At 38.8% G+C, this 19,862-nt stretch overlaps 1 protein-coding gene across 1 annotated transcript in view; it reads left to right on the top strand.

The window, feature by feature from the left end:
• ldb3a (LIM domain binding 3a) overlaps window positions 1-19,242 on the top strand; it is a 48,906-nt gene extending 29,664 nt beyond the window's left edge. Inside the window, exons 9-19 of the mRNA XM_053232383.1 lie at window positions 4,952-5,110; window positions 5,929-6,078; window positions 6,618-6,740; window positions 10,627-10,683; window positions 11,260-11,453; window positions 12,849-12,899; window positions 13,693-14,131; window positions 14,271-14,451; window positions 14,558-14,678; window positions 15,708-15,823; window positions 15,907-19,242. Coding sequence (XP_053088358.1) covers window positions 4,952-5,110; window positions 5,929-6,078; window positions 6,618-6,740; window positions 10,627-10,683; window positions 11,260-11,453; window positions 12,849-12,899; window positions 13,693-14,131; window positions 14,271-14,451; window positions 14,558-14,678; window positions 15,708-15,823; window positions 15,907-15,996 — 1,681 coding nt within the window. The 3' untranslated portion in view covers window positions 15,997-19,242. The remainder of the gene's footprint in view (window positions 1-4,951; window positions 5,111-5,928; window positions 6,079-6,617; window positions 6,741-10,626; window positions 10,684-11,259; window positions 11,454-12,848; window positions 12,900-13,692; window positions 14,132-14,270; window positions 14,452-14,557; window positions 14,679-15,707; window positions 15,824-15,906) is intronic.
• The last annotated feature ends 620 nt before the right edge of the window (window positions 19,243-19,862 follow it).

The following is a 19,862-nucleotide window of genomic DNA, read 5'->3' as shown; positions in this document are numbered from 1 at the left end:
AGGTTTTGGACACTTGTGTGTTTGTTTTCTAATGCAGAAGTTGAATTTGTTATGTGATTCTATGGGTTTGTGCTAGGCCTCATATATTGGGATCTTAGTGAAGAGTAGTTTGGCAGTGATTAGTTTAAATGTAATTTGGCTGTAAGGACACTTACTGAGGCTTTAACAGCTTACCAGACAGATATAGTTTACGGTTTGTCTGTGCAAATTAAATTCTCCTGGAGTACCTCTGCCCAAAACTATTGAATGCTTTATTAACAGTAATATCACAGCTAATGATGTCTCATTAGTTGATTCAAGCATAATCAGCTGGTTTCCACAGGAAAGAAAAATATCAGAAGTGCAGCAGAGTGTTACTCCAGGATTGAAATTGACTAAGGAAGTTGTGGAAATGGGCCTGACTCTGTGGAGCGTTCAATAACCTGTGTAGATTCTGTGGAATGGGTGAAACTGGTACAGGAATAATGCAGATCTCGCTGACTGGCAGTCTGCACTGTGTGCCTTGGAAAATTAGTCAGCAGGTGGTGCTGTATTGCTTAAAATGACTCCATTTTCTCAAAGACTGAAATGCACCCTAAGTAAAAATGGTACATTTAATGGTAATATCTTTTTGCAGATTGTAGACATTTCTTTTTGTATAAAGGTGCAATTTGTGATGTGTAAAGTGTCTCTAAATGTATAATTTTTAAGCAGTTTTAAAGATTGACACTGCTGTTGTCATGCCATGTCATGGTTATGGTTAGTTTGTTGATTTCAGGCTTTTGTTTACATTTTTCTGGCCCAGAAATGAGCTCCACAGCCAGTCAGAATTTAGCTGCCCATATTTCTTGTGTCAACAAGGGAAGGTTTCATACAAAGTTTGAACACGGAGTTGGTTCAGGTGAAGGGGAAGGCTTGTTTTTATTACACTTATAACTCTTCTAATAGGCAGCATATGCATCTATCTATCTATCTATCTATCTATCTATCTATCTATCTATCTATCTGTCTGTCTGTCTGTCTGTCTGTCTGTCTGTCTGCCTGTCTCTTAAGGCTGTAACGATACGGTGTATCGTATCATAGTTTTTATAACAGGTGCACAGCCAAAAAATCAAAATAAATCATGGAAGGAACAAGGGACGGCACACTGCTATAATGCTCTCAAAACGTTTTATTAGTAAATAGAGCAGACAACATTTCAACCTGGTCAGTCTTCGTCAGGCAGAAAAAACATTTAGTCCTGAAAACCTTTAAATAGATTTCTCCCTTTTCCAGTACTTGATTTTTTGGGCATGGTTCTGGGCTTTTTGTGCAGTTTTGAGATGTACTTGGGGTGTAAATTTTGATGAAACTGGCAACCCTGCACACCAGACCAGAGCTAATGTTAATTAGCCATGTCTCATTTTTTACATGCTAATGCACAGCTTTTGTTTCCTTAAATGCTGCTAAAACTCTGAATGGATCACTCAAACACTGTCATTATTAAGTTTCAGTTATTGCACTTTTATAATGTTGAATGTTTTAATCAACTGAAAATTGACACCATTGCCAACTGAAGCAATGTTTATTTTTCCTGTATCAGAAATATACCTAGACACCACTGTATCATATCGTATCAATTTTTTTGTTTGTATCGTTACATCCCTTAAGCATATATACACTGTTGCTTTCATGTTGTATGGCTTGCTCTCTCTCGTGCACCGTTTACAATATTTCTGTTCACTGTGTGTCTGTGTGCTTGTGTATGTTGGTGCAGTAGTAGTAGTAGTATCAGTTAGCACCTTCAGTTTGTGCTGAAGTACAAATAGTTCTTTCTCTTGTTTCCTGTGTTGTGTGTCCTGTTCGAGCTTCTCACTTCTTCCCTGCTGTCATTATGCCTCCACTCCACTAATGATAACACATGGCCTACATACACACCTACTGAATACACCTAGTACACTCACAGCTTACACACTCATCCTACACATCTAGTCATCTAGAACACTGAATAATCTGACGAGTTCACCATAGAAAGTGATTTGTGAAGACCAGAAACCCTCATCTCCAATCTGCTGTCTGTCTGTTTTTGCCCTTCTTATGACACCAATGCAGATATCGTGTAACTTTCATGATTTCAGGGCTCTGTTTATATTTAATGTGGGTTTAGGAGGAAGGAAGAGTAGAAAGAGAGCATTTGGAGAGGTAGTTGTGTGTGAGAGGGGTCAGCCATCAGTCCACCACCAGGCTGCTGCTGTTAGATGCCTGCCATTTATCTTTACTCCTCTGCCTCTGCACCATCCCTTATCAATATACTGTATATTAATCATCCGTCAGATTCAAAACTGAAAGTAGATTGTTTTAGCTACTAAAATTTGGTTTGTAGCTCATCTGAAGTGCCCAGTTTATAATATTTAAGATTTTCTTAATCCACTTGAAATCACAGAGATGATTTTCTTTCTTTGTTGCACTTACATCCACTGTCTTTCATTTTTACCCACACATCCATTCACTTTCTTTTGGTTTCCTCCCACATCCATTCTCTGTGCTGCATGCTCCAAACCAAATGACTCTGTAACAGTAACTTTTGAAAAATCTAGACTTTAAATGACATATAGATCCACAGTTCGACATGAACTATTAAGAGGTACTGCTGTATTGAGGTGATGTAAAAAGGTCTTTTCACTCTTGCCCAGCTGTGATGAACAGCTTTGAAATGTCTCTGAGTTGTAGCTTCTCTGTTCAGAGAAAAATATAGCTACAGTGCTGCTGAATTATTGGCAACTTTTGCAAAGATCAGCAAAGAAGACCATGCTTCATCTAACATTATAATAGATGATGCTCTTGTAGGAAGGTTTAAAAAAGACTCAATGCTAATGAAATCAATATAGACTGTATTGATTGTGGAGTTATGTATGTGTAGCAAGGAGGCAATACCAAATTTGTGTGCAAAGGGCAATACCAAATTTGTGTACAAGTGTTAGACTGTTATGGAGATGTGACCAAGGAGTAGAGTTTTCTCAAGAAGTCTCTCATTTGTCTGTTGTATTATGGAGCTGTATTAAAACCAATATTTAATAAATAAACATGTGGCGGCCTGGGAAAACCCTTCACATGGTGAAATTTTATATATAGTTCTAAAACCTACAAGCTTGCATGTATCACAACTTCAATTAAAGTTCTAGCATTTTAAATCTGGTGACCCCCAAAAGTGAAAATTGCATTTAAAATTTTCATTCTGACTGTAGTGCAGGAGCATTGCGTTCATTTTGACAGCCAGTGTCTTATTACAAACTGAATTGATTAGGCTTGTGTCCAGTACACTATGGAACCTAACTATCCAACAACGTGATTAAAGCCTGACATTCACTGTGTGATAAAAGCACACTTAGCTAGCAAGGTTTTAGATATCTTTAGGCAAACTGACTGTTTTTACCAGCATGTTTGTTAATCTGTTGCCCTACCCAAGCGTGATCTTTGCAGGAAGATGCAAACCCTAGCTAACTGGTTAAATTATATTTATGTTTTCTTAAAGTAGAGACATCAAAAAGTATGTTAAAGGCAGAAAAAAAATCAATTTTGGTCAGAACTTTTTTCCCCCAGACATCAGATGGGTTTTCCCAGGTTACCACATAAATATGATTTTATGGGGAAAAAAAATCACATACATCATCACGCTTCACTCAACTGAGCACTGTACTCTTACATCTGTGCTGAAATTAGATTAGATTAGATTCAACTTTATTGTTATTGCGCAGAGTACGAGTACAGAGCCAACGAAATGCAGTTTAGCATCTAGCCAGAAGTGCAAATAGCAATATGTCTATATGTCTATATATAAATGAATGTCTATATATATATATATATATATATATGAATAAATGTCTATATATAAATGATCACTGATCAAATAGTTCTCTCCTGTTGGCTAAATTTCCCCTTTTTGATCACCATTCATACATTATAACTTTGTCCACTGACATATCTATAGTGTAAGAGATGATGCATGTGCATCATGGATAATTAACAGCTGGTTTTAAGACCACTTATGTTTCACTGTGGTACATATCTAAAATGCATCAAACATGGCATTCACTGCATGAAGAAAGCACAATTATCTAGCAAGCTAGCAATGAAAACACCCTAGCAATTAAAATAGAGGTGTCAAAGTAGGTTATAGGGAGAAAAAACTAAATTTTAGTCACGGATTCAGGCACTGCAACATCCAGTGGGTTTTCCCAAGCCACCACACATTTCTCCTATAAGATGCGAGCCTCTAGAATTTTATCGCCTTGTGTAATTGTTGTAAATTGCTGTGTACTTGTTGTACACTGGATGCAATTAGAAGAGGTCCTGCCCCAAAAGATCTACACATGTGAAAAACAGGAAAACCTCAGAGATGTGGAGTTAAACATCTATTTAAATCTGAATACTCTGCATAACCTTTTCCAATTATCTACTCATATGATTTTGTCTGACTTACATAGCTTTGAATACAGCCCATTGGATGCACTGAATAAACTATGAAGTACATTTTATTCAGCATGCTGGCTTTATTTACAGAGGGTGCCAATAATTCACAGCAAAGCACTGTAAACCCATAGATCTCCATCTGCTCTATCTACAGTAGGTCCTCAAAATCTGGGTAAACCTGTGCATTCTATTTACCGCGTAGGCTACTGATTTCTTCACTAGGTGTTTAGTGATTTACGTTTTAGTCAGTGCTCCTAGCTTCTTTTCATTTCTTTCACACACACACCCCCTCTCCCCTTCTTCCTTGATGGACATCGTAGCACTGGGCTGAGGAATACTGGGGCCTCTAATTTTGCACGATATTAATGCATTTGGCTTGCACAAATTAGCTTGCTGATTAAAGCATGTAAACGCATGGCTGTTGTGTGTCTATATTCAGACAGCCACTTGACACAGGGCTGCTTTTTGTCTACATATATAAGACTTTTTGTATGATTTCATTGCATCCTAACTTCCTGTGCAGTACGCCTGTCCAGCATGCTGCGGTCTCCACCAGCACAGCCCCTGTTGCTCTGTCCGCTTCTGCAGCTTTGCCCAGTCAGCTCGCCGCTGAGCTGCAGATAGCCAATCAGGTGCCTGAGCAGACTGCTGAACCAGCCTCTGTAGGCTCTAGCCATGTCAGGTAATACTGCATGCCTCCATCTTGCTTGTGTCATATTGTGTTACTGCCTACTTTTCCATTTTGATCTCAGGTGTGTGTGTGCGATGCAACAAATCTTTGTGCAATGTTTGATGTTTAAGTTAAAGCTAAACTTCAGTATGTGTACAAGTGTTCATGTACAGTAGGTCAAGACCCATGGACTTCGCTTTAAAATTCTCAAGTATATTAGGTTTCCTGAGTCTAGAACATTCTAAAATATTCTATAAATAGTTTCACTTCTAAATCTTTTAATTGGAAAAAAATATTCTCAGTAAAGTAAAGAGTTTTAATATTTTTGCATTCCTATAAGAAGCTTGTGAATGGAATTGCAGTGGTAGAACTGAGAGCATCTCCATTGCAATTGAAAGTCAGTTCTCCAGTCCAAATAATGCTGTGACTTATGATTTATAACTCTTAACATGTTCTGCTTGATTTTAACAGCAATTACAGTGGCCACTGCTGCTTCCATGCTTCATCACTGTATCATTATTGCTACATGAATGATGTCTTTTTGAGTTGCTTGATCAATGATGGTTCCTTTTCAGCCAGCTTGGAGCTCATACACTGGTTCATTAATTAATCGTTTGTGATTGAAGTTGAATGAAAAACCATTTAAACTGTTGCATATCATTTCATGCCTTAGCTGCCCCTGTTGTAATAGTCAGGCTGGGATATATTTGGTTTTGTGTGTCAGCTAGAAGCAAGTCATAAAATTGCATTTACAGACCCCACAGGTGCTTTCCTCATCAGTCACTGATCCACTGGCTTTCATAACTCTTTTATAACTCTGTCTTCTGCAGCTTTGTGTCACCCCCTGAGCCACAGGCTATATCTCAAGCTGACCCTGTGGCTCACGAGGCCCATGAGGCCCCTGTTCTCCCCCCTGAGGGGCCACGCCACCTGTCGCTTGCTGCCTCAACCATTTCAACTGCTTTGACTGCTCAATCTAGGTACACCCGGCCCCCCATCCCTTGCTATTTAGACCCAGTTAAGGAGCTGTTCAAAACAATACCACTGATTATCACTATTCCCCCCTTTTTCAAGTGGATGGTATATAAGTCCAATCATGAGTCTGTCTGTATAATAAACATCAAAATGACATGGCAATTCATAAAAATCCATATGTGATCAGTAGACCTTTCCCATAAAGGTCTAAAAAGGGGGAGGTTGCATGTTTTTATTTTCTGTTGTTAGCTGCCCTAGCCACCTAGATGTTAGTAAATCTAAACATATGAGAGGGCTATCAACCTTGCTAGAAGTAGCTAGGTTCTAGCTAGCTTACTAATTTTTGGGGAAGTTAAGGTCCTAATTACGAGGCCTCCTCCATTCCCAAACACTCCTGTAATTAACACCCTGCATGTAGCATAAAAGTATCCCCTATTCTAGTGACTTACATTCAGTATATTCACATTCGGCAGCTAGAGAAAGATATAAATCTGAACTGAACCTCAGTCAATCTTTCATGCCTCTCTCACTGGCTTCCATTAAGAAACCATGTGTATAAGAAAGGGTCGCCACCCACCTCTGCGCTGGAGGCCCTGTCAATCACTCCATACTTCCGCAGCAGAGCTTTGCCCAAACGCAAGCAATCAGGAAAAGCAAAGAAAGTGAGGTACAGACATCCACCTGGCTTAACATAGTAGAGGGGTGTGCAGAGTGGCTGAGGATGCTGGGATACTGGGCTGCAAAATGGTGCTTTAAGAAGGACATGTGACTTCAAAATCTGTTGAATTGTAAATGCCTAACTTTAGCCAGTGATTTTCCTGCAATCTGGCCATCCTGAGTTTCATGTGCTCTCCTGCCATGGCCTGATGTTTTGTGTTAAATCATAGTTTTGCTTTCTGAGAAGCCATTTGAAGGTTTCAAAGGGATAAAATACTAAAAATGACTTAAACGTAAAAGTACATGTGAAACATGAATCAACTTGAACCTATATGTAAATCGTGTGACTCAAACTTTGACTTTAAAAGAAGCACTGATTGACAGATTTGTGGTATGATTTTTTTTCTACAAATCTCCAAATGACTGATCGTTTCATTTAGTATAACAGCACTAAATGAAAATGTGTGATGTGTTGTACACTCATCGACCACTTTAATAAGAACACCTGTACACCACATTCATGCAGTTATCTAATCAGCCAATCATGTGGCAGCAGCGCAGTGCATAAAATCATACAGATATAGGTCAAAGCCTCTAGAGTCTGTTGTGTATGAAAATCCCAGGAGATCAGCAGTTTCAATCTAGTCCATCTGGCACTAGCATCCATACCACGGTCAAAGTCACTGAGATCACATTTTTTGCCCATTCTAATGTTTGATGTGAATAAGAACTGAAGTTCATGACCTGTATCTGTATGATTTTATGTACTACACTGCTGCCACAAGGCTGTTTGGATAATTGTATGACTGAACAGGGGTACAGGTTTTTCCTGGGAGTGTATGATATCACTGAAAGTAAATCAGTAACCTCTGCAGTGGTCTAGATACATCAGTAGGCCTGGATGCATTTACTAAGAGCTTTGATTTTACATAAATCATACATGGCACTTTATCAGCTGCACAATTTTTATCCTCATGATGACACAAATGGTGTGATGTCACGATACAGTAGCCCGGTGTGACAGTGAGAGTGATTGTAGCGCACAGCTCCACCATCCCACGCTCACCAGTGTTCACTCTGCACGTCCCCTGCACTCTGCACACCCTCTCTCTCTCTTAAACACACCCATGCACATGCACATTACTAACCAGCAGCTCTCCATGAACTGTAAAACCCATTGGCTTGAGGAATGGCTTATGGAAAATATTAGCCTTTGTCTCATTTGACTTGTTTTAACTTAAATCATCTGTGTACATTTTGTTTAGTAGTACAAATCAGACTGATAATTAACCCCTTAAAGTTCCAGCTATTCATCTTAAAACATGTAATTCAGTAACTACAGTGAAGCTAATAGGAATGTTATTTAGTGAGGAATGTAAGTCTGGATGAAATGACAGATCCTGTGAGTTTAAGGGGTTAAATTAAATAAAGACATTTCAAATGAGTCAAGACAGTGGCAGCAAGGTTTTTTTTTTTTTTTTTACTTACTTTTTATTTTTTAATGGGTTTTTGTGTACTTTCATTTACATGATAAGAAAAGCAATTGCTTGCTAACAATGCTGAAATCTGATTGAGGGCTTCATGCATGCTTCTTCAGTGCTCCTGCTCTGCTTTGTCTGTGGTTTATGACTCCATCAACCTTGAGGTTGATGCATTGTGGACTGGAGTGAAACTGAAACTGGTGTGGGGTGATGAGACTTTGTTAAACATATACATAGATTTGTTAAAATGACTGCTTTTACTAGTTAAGTTTGAAAAATGATTTTTAATGCAATATAGAGCTTCTCTGAAAGCACACTATAGCTAAAATTACTTGTACATGAAATGAGATACTTGTTCTAACCAGAATAAGGATGTGCTAAGGCATCTAAAAATGGCATGGTGGTGCAGAGGGTAATGTTGCCACCTCACAGCTCCAGGGTCCCTAGTTTGATCCTGAGCTCAGGTTACTCTGTATGCTGGGTTTTGCATGTTCTCCCTGTGTTTGTGTGGGTTTCCTCCGGGTTCTCCAGGTTCCTCCGAAAAAAAATATCAGTAGTTGGTTTGGAGACTATAAATTGCCACCGGCGTGCCATTCAGGGTGAATTTCCGTCCAGTATTCCCGGGACAGCCACTGGATCCTGACCAAGATAAAGACATTACTGAAGATCAATGAATGGCTATAAAAAATATTTTTAGTGAAAAAGTCGTAATGAGCAGTTACTTTAGATTTGTTCTGCAATTACAGCTCTTATTTAGCAACACATCCTATCACATGTTGATATACTAATTAGATTGGTATATCTCCCTGAATTAGAGTACTTTATCAAATAACCATAGTTTACAACAGTTTTACTATGAAACATTATAGTTTTACTGTTGTACTTCATAGTAGCTATGGTTATCGAACTCTGAAGTATGATACCACCATTAGTTGTGGTAATTTATGGCAGCTAAAATTGGTATACACTCCTTAACAGGAACTCCTCTACACCTGCTCATTCATGCAATAGTTTGATCAGCCAATCACATGGGGAACAGGCTCACAGAAACCTGTACTCACTTGACAGGTTAAGATTGGAAGAAGGCGATGTTTTTCCAGTCATCTTGGCTGATAGGAGTGGAACCCGATGTGGCCTCAATCTGCTGCTGTAGCCCGTCCATCTTAAGGTTCAACATGCCGTGCATTCTGAGATGCTTTTCTGCTCAGCATGGTTGTAAAGATTGTCAGCTCAAACTAATCTGGTTTTCAGCAAGGTGTTTCTGCCAACAGAACTTTTATTGACTGGGTGTATTTTTGTTTTTCGCACCATTCTGTGTAAACTCTAGAGACTGTTGTGACTGAAAATCCCAGGAGCTCAGCAGTTTCTGAAATACTCAAATCAGCCTGTCTGGCACCAACAGTCATGTGAACATTAACGGAAGCTCTTGACCTGTATCTGCATGAAAATGTTGATATTGTGCTGCTGCCACATGATTGTGGATATTTTCATTGGATAATTTCATGAATGAGCAGGTGTACAGGTGTTCCTATTTAAGTGGCTGGTGAGTGTATATTAAAACATTATGCTGTCATGGTTTTTATTATGGTGTTTTAGGGAAACCATGTCTACTACATATTTAACTACAGCTTTACTGTGGTGTCTTATGGTAACTATTATTGGTATACTCTTGACCATGACATTACCATGGTTTTACTGTGGTATTTCTGTTATATTATTAATATTACAAATTATGATAGACATAGTATAGTAACCATAGTTTTTGTAAGGGTTAGAATTGAGAGTCAGGCCCTTTAATCAGTAAGCCAACGAAAAAGAGCTTTTTCCTGTTTGGCTTGACAACCTTGTGTACATGGACACATCAGTATATGTTTGTTTAGTTCGTGCTGAGTGAGTGAGTGCATGTTTTCCATAGATAAAATGATAATGTTCCATCCTGTTTTGTTGCCATGTTCACTTATACTGTAACTTAGCGTAGTGACCTTCAGACATCTGTTTCTGCCACCCTCAGGCCAAGCAGAACCAGATGTATGAAAACATCTGCCTGTGTGTGCATGTAAAGGAGCAAAGCATGGTTTATGAAACAAAACTGATCTGATCTGCTATGCTACACAGCGCAGTTCAACTAATGAAATACAGAAAATACTGTATATAAAGTTGGACTGCTAACATTCAAACAAACAAAAAAAAAAGATCAGGAAATGAGTTACTATAGAATTGTTTGCTTATGTTCCTAATTTTTTTCTTGGAAAACAAGAGTATGTTCAAGTCTAAGTCTAATGTAATAGCTCAAGTCAGGTGTAATGGTGTACAGCTATGGGTGTACATGGCTTTTGTGGAAATCTCCGTATATTGAATGTTGACTCTTTCTCACACACTTGCACTATCACTTTCTTTCACTGTCTTGCATTATAGCTTCACCACGCAGTCCTCATCCAGTTACAGATCACAGTACCAAACCTCCGCCATCAGGTACTGGTGCAGCACTGCATCTTCACCAGCCCCGCCACTTTCTTTCTCTCCCTCCATAACAGTGTCAGAGTAAATAACAAACCTGCTCTTCCCTCCCTCCCTCTCTATTCCTAGCCTACTGACTCTAAGGACGATACTTATGCTTTAATAATGTTTCTTTAACCATTTGTGTTTTAACCCTTTCTGACCAGTATGTAAGTGTGAAAGACCTGTGCTGACTGTATCTCACGTGTCTCTGATGCCTCTTTTTTTCTTTTCTTTTTTTTTTTTTTTAACACTGTCTCTTTGACACCAGGTTCTCTGTCTCTCTATATATGTGGGTTTCGGCTGTTTAAAAAAACAATACTAATTTTTACCTTAAAAAAGATGAACAGAAAAAATCAGGTAAGGTCATGTGACATCTGGACCCTCTCAAGTGGATATGATCAGGCCTCCATCCACACGTTTGATCTTTGTACATGTGAAAAATTTCTTTCAAGTGTTTTTGATACAGTGAATGTCATATTAGTTGTTAATTAGTTGTAATCCAAATGGAAGTAAGGTCACTCCAGGTATTATCTTTTTTTTTTTCTTCAGCGGCCAGTATGCACAGCAGCCACCTATACAGCAAGCTCCACATGCTCAACAGCCTCTTCATATTCAAACAACTCCACACAGTCAACAGGCCCCGCCCATGCAGCAGAGCTCCATCCACATCCCTGTAGGTCCGTCTCCAACTAAAGTGGTCAGCACCGCCACCATTGTGCCTACAGCTTATCCTACTGCTCCAGGTAACTACAGCACATCTAATCCAACACACTCGCATCATGAGTCTTTTCTGAGAAACATAAAAACGTGACTGTGGGTCTATTAATGTCACCCAAAACCTGTTTAAAGACCACACGATTTTTCTATCATAAATAATAAATTGCTTGACATGGCAGTTCCACAAAAAATATTGTCAGACATCAACATGAATAGGCACAAAGGCAGGCTTACAATTTTTTTTCTCATAAATAAATCCAGGATTCTATGAATATGAAAATTGGTGCTTCAAGGCCTATATTTGCATCCTGAAACCTGATAGGCTCTTATGTATGTTTTATGATTTGATAACACTTGCCTGTAACTCAGACTCTTCAGTGATTGTTTTTCCCTTTCTCTCATGTTTAAATGACACTTTTTACAATCTGGCCAGTTTGTGAACTCAAAAGTAATTTTCCGGATTATAGGGCTCTGGGTTTTTTTTTTTTTTGTGTAAATGATTTCATATCAATATTTTAGTAGTAGAAACCATCTGGCTAACAGAACTAATATGTTTTCTGTATTCTCATGCACATTTGTGCATGTTTTGTCATGTGTAAGGCTCTGGGACAGCATTTAATATTGGCCATGTCCTTGTCTCTACGATGGCATTACAGTACATCTGATAAATACGAGTTTTGTTAGCCATTCCATAATAATTAATTCTGTTAATTAGAATAATGTTCTGGTATTCAGTCTGATTTACACTGATTAGCTGCAACCAGGTTGTTTATTCTTATTTGTTACAGATAAAATATTTCAAGTCATATTTAGTTGGTTATATTTATTTAGCAGTTGGGTAAGGTAGCCTATTTATATTAAAGTGAGGTGACAGAGTGGTGAGGCCAGAAACTGAACAGTGGGTGGGCCTGGGTATAACAGGGTGGGCAAGGCTTTAAAAAGAAAACTTAAATGCCAGAAGTCACTCAAAAGAATTTAAATGATTGCAGAATGTGGCCAACAAGTTGAAAGGCTATCACTCAAGAGGTTTGTTCATTTGCCAGTTGGGTAAGCCTGTTGCGGCCTAACTCACTTCAGTTCACAACACATAGTACCGTCATCACCAATGCCAGTTGTTTACTGTAGCACACACACATTGCCACAAGTTGCTACAGATACAGCAGATAAAAAACATTTCAGGAATATTTGCCCATCTACAGGCTTAACATGAACACAACAAAAGGCTGTCACAGAAGGCAGTGAGTAGTGCCTAACATTACACATCAACTAAATCCAGCAATAATTTTGTTAAGAGTTTTTATTACAGTTTAAATGACTGTTTTAGCCTTGTACGTTGCATTTCTCAACACACTGCAGTTCTGTTCTTCGAGTGTTAACAGAAACTGAAATACATTTCATGTTGTTATATCCTTTAATCACAGCGTACGAGTGGCAGGGGGAGAGGGCACAGCGTGGTGTCCATTTCGGAGAAGGTAAGCTCTTTATTGAACTGGACTGCTACACAGCTCCACATCGTGCCGAAAAGTTTATACAGGCTGCTGAGCAGTGTCACTTAATGCGACTATGTGAATAATGTTGACAAGGCTGCAGTGTAATCCCTAGCTACAACAGTGCTTTTTGGGTGGGCCAGGCCTCCAAATGTGTAGCCTTTCCCATAGCTTCACCCCTGAAGTGACATAACTAGTGTGCATTCCCAAAACCAGGTTGTAAGGAACAGACAGGTATTTCTTGAGGTAATTCTTGAGGTCTGGGAAATACCACATTAAGGGTCCCAAAAAAGGCCTCTAAGAGGAGGCTCCCAAAAGAGGGCTCTACGAGACAGTCCCAAAAGAGGGCTCTAAGAGAGGGTCCTAAGAGTGGGTACTAAGGGAGGATCCTAAAAGAGAACTCTAAGAGAGGGTCCCAAAAGAGGGTTTGAAGAGAGGGCGAAAAGAGGGAGTCTTAAAAGTGGGTGCTAGGAGAGGGTCCCACAGGTAGGCGCTAAAAGACAGTCCTAACAGAAGGCACTAAGACAGTCCCCAAATAGGCTTTAATATAAGCCAGTTTCGGACCAAAGGAATCACACCCTCTGTTTCATTACTCTACCCAACTCAATGTAGGTGCATTAACTGGGAAAGAATTGGAAAATATCAGCTTGTGCCCAACCAAATTTGCATACGCCATTACTGCCTGCACAGAAACAGAAGCATTAATCATAAACAAACATGTTTTATAAAGTTTAGGATGATTTTGGGTGTTCTAATCTTTCCCTTTTTCCTTTGGCAGCCCCCGTTCAAGCCCCTGCTCCCGCTCTTGCTCCAGCCCCACCTCCTGCCCCAGTTCACATTCCTCCTCCTGCCCCAGTTTATGTCCCTCCTCCTGCCCCAGTTCATTTGCCTGCTCCCACCCCTCCTGCTCCTGCCCCCGGCCCCGTCCAATCCTCCAGCAGACCCCCATGGGTCATGGATGACACTTTTGCCCAAAAGTTTGATCCCAGCAAGACCACCACCACCAGCGTCAAAGTGCAGCCTCTTCCCACTGCGGCCCCACCGCCTCCTGCCTACATCCCCAACCCTTCTCCTGCCCCTGCTGCCCCCAGCCCTGCCTCAGCCCCCTTTATCCCTGCCCCTTTCCCACCTGTGGCTCGTGGTGTGGCACAGAGAGCAGAACGCTTTGCTGCCAGCAATAGGACACCAATGTGTGCTTTCTGCAACAGCATCATCAGGTGCCAAATAATAAACATACACACACAAATATAAAGCACAGAAATTCATACAGTTGACTTAACAAAACATTCAATTTTGTGTGTTTTCAGTAAAAAATGTGATGTTTTTTTAAATTATTTGATTACTGCTCCGGTGTAGGGGGCCCTTTCTTGTGGCACTGGGCCGCTCGTGGCACCCGGAGGAGTTTAACTGCCATTACTGCCACACATCACTGGCTGATGTCAGCTTTGTGGAGGAGCAGAATAATGTTTACTGTGAGAACTGTTACAGAGAGTTCTTTGCCCCTACCTGTGCCCGCTGCAACACTAAGATCATGGGAGTGAGTTCTAGCACCTACACACAAAAAGAGACACACTTAATCACCCACATAGTTCTAAACATGGTACATGTGTAGGAAGTCACTATGCCCACTGTGTCCTGAACAGGAAGTGATGCATGCTCTGCGGCAGACCTGGCACACTACCTGCTTTGTGTGTGCTGCGTGTGGGAAACCATTTGGAAATAGCCTCTTTCATATGGAGGATGGAGAACCTTACTGTGAGAAAGGTAGTGTGAAAATGGAATACTTGCTCTATGTGACATTAGCTGATAGTAAAGATTCAGGTGTCTGTTTAACTGTTTATTCGACCTGTCGGATTGTGTTATTCATTGTTTTGCTCATTTGTGACTAGCGGTTACCACTTCTGTGTACTCATAATTTGACCAACTCTCATGTTCAGTTGTAGCTGTATCTGTTCCTCCCTACTGCAATCTTATACTTGTTATAACATGTCCTCACCGGCAAGAGACTTTGGATAAATGCGTCTGCCAAATTAATTCACTTTATGTATGAATGTAAACCCAGGGCTCCTCATCTTAAAGGAATACTCGATCATTTTCAATCTAATCTTTATCAGCTGCACTTGTAGCATATGTGTGATCACCACAGACAAGGGCCGTTTTTAAATATGGCCAACAATCACTTAAAATGTGTGATTGTATAACCAAATTTAAAATTAGAATTGTTACTCTATAATAATAAAGATCTTAGCATGAGACAGACCTATGGAGATGGAGATGTATTGGAGACTCCTTCCAAAATCATGAAATAAACATGTCCTTACAGAAAACTTTGCCATATAGATCATGTAGATGATTATATATTTTCTTTTTTAGATTAAAACATGTTTTTAAACATGCTCCCTGCGACCTTGAGTGGGATAAGAAGTACAGAAAATGGATAGATGGAAGTAGTTTTGTAAAATTTAACCAACATTGGAGTAGGACTTCTATTAACTGGCACTTTTCCCGAGGTGTTGTGCTATCCACTTGTGATTAGATGCTCTTTTGGTTTTAAGGATCTATATGGACTGTGTAGGTTAGGCCTAACCACAAATTCTTCCCATCTCTGAAAGGACCAATTACATAAATGAAGAATTCACAAAAACAAAACTATATTTTTTCAAATAAATGTTTTGTTACTGCCTGAACAACTGCCCCTCAACTTCCGTTACAAGTGTAGGTTCTTAGTGCTGTATTTTCACTGTTTTTCTTTTTTTTTTTTTTTTTTTTTTTTTTTTTTTTAATTTTCCTCAGATTACATTGCGCTCTTCAGCACTAAGTGCCATGGCTGTGATTTCCCAGTGGAGGCTGGGGACAAGTTTATTGAGGCTCTTGGCCACACATGGCATGACACCTGCTTTGTGTGTACGGTAAGAACAACTTCAAATATTTGTGAATATCTGCATTCTGTTCTGTCGTGTAGAAATCACTTTAAATCACTTATCTTCCTCAGGTTTGCCATATAAATCTGGAAGGCCAGCCGTTCTATTCTAAGAAGGACAAACCTTTATGCAAGAAACACGCTCACGCCATCAATGTGTAAATCCACCAGGAGTACAGTGATCGTGCTGGTCACTGCCTTTGCCTTAATATTGGTTAGAGCTCTTTTAGAGAAGGATCCGAAACCAATTTAAATACGGATCCGAAAAATAAAACAGCCGAACCTACATATTATATATTTAATACTAATACTAATATTAAAAAACAGGTGAGTTGATGCAATGTTATGTTTTAATTTAATACAGATATAGTGAATTTAGCGTGTGCTCTGGGAATAGATAGATCATCTTAATGCATTTAATGCGATTTGCTATGAAGTGAACATTCAGAGCTCTAAGTGTACAATGTGAGAAAAAAATATATCATTTCAGTTGAACTTGAATTGATTTTATGATCATGCATGTTGCGTTTGCAATGTGCTCATTTTAGTCGGGGTGATTGAGTTTTATTTTATTGATTGAGCTTTTTATTTAAATAGAATTTGATATTTCACTTTAATTGTGTTAGGATTGTGGATTGTGTAGATTTTTCATTGGTAAATGAATGCAATACACGCCTATAGAGAGGCAAGTTAGTATTTTTATTTTAGTTAGAAACACTTGGTATGAGGTATAATAATGTGTTTTAACTTAAATAAAGTTGCTGGGTGTGAAATATGTATTTTAAGCAAAGTGTTCCTGATTTCTTTATGCCCAGATATTAATATTGATGTTGACATTACATCTGTTAATGCCTGAAATGTACCCGTGTACCTGTGCCTTAAATCCCTCAAAGAGAACCTTAATAATTTTATTTAATGAGTTTTTATTTTCCACAAGATGCTTTATTTGTATACATCAAGGTTTATGAGAACTAAGAGATAATAATGTAACACTGGTACCATGAGGTCACTTGGCTGAAACAGTTGGCTGGTGTGCAGTTGTTTTATTGCTGAGTTGGTTTGATACCTAATTTATTTTTGTTTTGTGTATGTGTGACGGGTAATGCATGGATTGTTTGAATCTGTATATATAATGTTTCAGTTCCACTGATAGCAAATAATTTATCACATCTGGCCTGTTGATCTAAAATCCAAATGTCTGTCTTTTGTTTTTTAATTGAAGTAACAGAAAGAGTTTTGCATGTTCTCTTTGTGGTCATGTGGGTTTCATTTGGGTTCTCTGGTTTCCTCTGAAAAACATGCTGGTAGGTGGATCGGCTATGCTAAATCGTGTGGTGTGTGTGTGTGTGTGTGGTGCCCTGCAATGGACTGGAGTCTTATTCAGGGTGAATTCCTCCCTCACACCCAGTGTTCCTGGGACAGGCTCTGGATACCCCACGATTCTGACCAGGACAAAGCGCTTACTGAAGATAAATGAATGAATAAATACAAAGAACAGGAAAAATCGAATTAAATGGTAATGCCGAACTCGACTGGTGTTGATAGTTTTACACAATTTTTGGAGATGAGTGAGGATTTATCTTGTTGATTTTCATGCCTGTTATTTATTCACTGTTAATTATTTAGCTGTGTATTTCACCATGAACTCCATAAACAATACACCAATTTAGGTAATATTGTAAAAACTTACTGTTGTAAAATTGTGTACCTGGCTTAATATATGGATTTATATACTTTCCACTCTAAAAAAAATACATTTTTACTGAACAGTGTCAGAAAACACAACTGATTATCTACACAAATGGTTTAAGGCAAATGATCACCTTAACACGGTTCGGTCATCTTTACTTAACTGGTGTATTTAAAAGTAACGTAATGTTATGTAGCTGTGTATGTAGAGACAGTTTGAAACCATGGGGATGTGTGCAGGAACATCACAGAAACGTTCAAATATTGTGTACATTTTCTCCATATATTTATTTGTCGTAATACTATTGAAATACTAATTGTCTCACTACAGGGTTTACAGTGAGCTACCATTTCTCTGTCATGCAACATTTGTGGATTGTAACAAATGGTTTAAAAATTGGAATAACTCAATGTGTTGAGATGCTTAGTGTACTCTAACATAGATACAGTTTTCAAGTTGATTGGCTACTCTAGACATTTTTGTTTTGTGCCATCTGAAGGGCACATCCAGTGCTGAACTGCTCAACATAGAGGATATCATATCATGTATGTGTACTTAATCAAAAACATTTTTCTTAGTTGCTCAGTTGAATATGCAAGCCTTTCATTCCCTGTCTCATTGCTACAGCCTGCCATTCCAGCACACTGACAGTTTTTAAATAGTATATGTCTACATGGGGCAGCACGGTGTTGCAGCGGGTAGCATTGCAGCCTCACAGCTTCAGGGTCCTGGGATCGATCCTGAGCTCAGGTTACTGTCTGTGCTGAGTTGCTCATCTGCTCCCCGTGCTTGTTTGGGTTTCCTCTGGGTTCTCTGGTTTCCTCCCACTGTAAAACCATGCAGGATTGGCTATGCTAAATTGCCTGTAGGTGTGAATGAGTGTGCGACTGGTGCTCTGCGATGGACTAGCTTCCCATCCACAGTGAATACTCTCACTTTTTGTGCCCAGTGTTCCCGAGATCCACTGCAACCCTAATCAGGATAAAGTAGTTACTGAAGATGAATAAATGAATAAATACATCTCTACATGTGTTTTCCCACTAATTTTCTTGGTACTGATGGTTTTAATTTGATAAAACTTAACTAAAGTCATGGTTAAGTGTAGGATAACCATACCCTCCTTCATGTGTGAATGTGTCTGTAATTCCACTAATGTAGTCAACACAGAAAATCAATTATATTTTGCAGTCAGGTTCATACAAGTAACCTGTCCAGCATCTTTTTGTAATTTGTTGGAGACAAAAAATTCTAAAATTAATTCAGATAAATGATATTTAGTTTCAGAATGGAATTTCTTTCATTTCTTTGTATGACTATGAATATTGTATCAGTTTTGTAGGCTGTATGATGATTCTCATATCACAGTGCACAGAACAATCACGGTTCTGATCACTCTGTCCCAAACAGCATACTTCCACACTACAGAGTATGAGGTTAGTAGTCAAGGAGTTCTGTTCTGTTCAACTGTCCATATACGGAAAACCTGTATATGAACATGATTAAAGATGTGTAATATCTGGAGGGAAAAGGGCTTAGTAAGTTATGTGTTAGCCTCTATGAATGCATTTCCATTAGCTAATTTTTTTTTTAAATCCCTGGTTTACCATATGCACTAGTCTAATATTATTAGTGTTGTTTTAGCTGCCAGAAATGTACAAGGTGATTATGACTCCTTCCTGTGTGTCATTATTATAATAAACATATTATTTTGCAATATACTGACATTTTTTTGTGGTTTGCTTTATGGAAAACATAACCACAGTTATTTAGAGATGGGTTGCTTCTGAGACAGTTCTTTTAGGTGAATGTTGAGAGCTGACTCACATATATGAGCCCTTTTTTATGCAATGGAAAGTAATTGTTTTTATTAGAAAGTACTCTAAGATTTTAAGATTTTAAAATTTTGTTACAGTTTGTTACATCATTAGTATTATTATTTTTTCCTGTAGTTATTAGCCAGTGTGACAGGTTACTACAGTTGAATGGATTTAATCCAAACCTCAATAACTAAAAAACAAGTAGACTTGTAATAAATGTCAACTTGGTCCTAATGCATTCTGTGGGTGGAAAGTATAGAAATAAAAAGTCCTATGTCTCCAGTAAATAGCAAAAATGTTAGCATATACATTTAAATAACAAGTTTAATATTTGAATTTCTGGATGATGTTCATAAATCTGTACTGATGAGGGGGTTGCAGAATTTATATTATAGGCAAAGGGGTCTCTAGGTTAGAGGTCTGACAAGTTATGCATAGCGCCAGACAGAAAGACAGACAGACAACTTTATTCATCCCAGAGGGAAATTCACCTATTACAGCAGCACAGAGAGTTAGAGGTA

The sequence above is a fragment of the Pangasianodon hypophthalmus genome, chromosome 3 (assembly GCF_027358585.1).
Source record: "Pangasianodon hypophthalmus isolate fPanHyp1 chromosome 3, fPanHyp1.pri, whole genome shotgun sequence".
Lineage (NCBI taxonomy): Eukaryota > Metazoa > Chordata > Actinopteri > Siluriformes > Pangasiidae > Pangasianodon > Pangasianodon hypophthalmus.
Note: the sequence above shows the minus strand (reverse complement) of the source record. Positions and strands in the feature narration are given on the sequence as shown.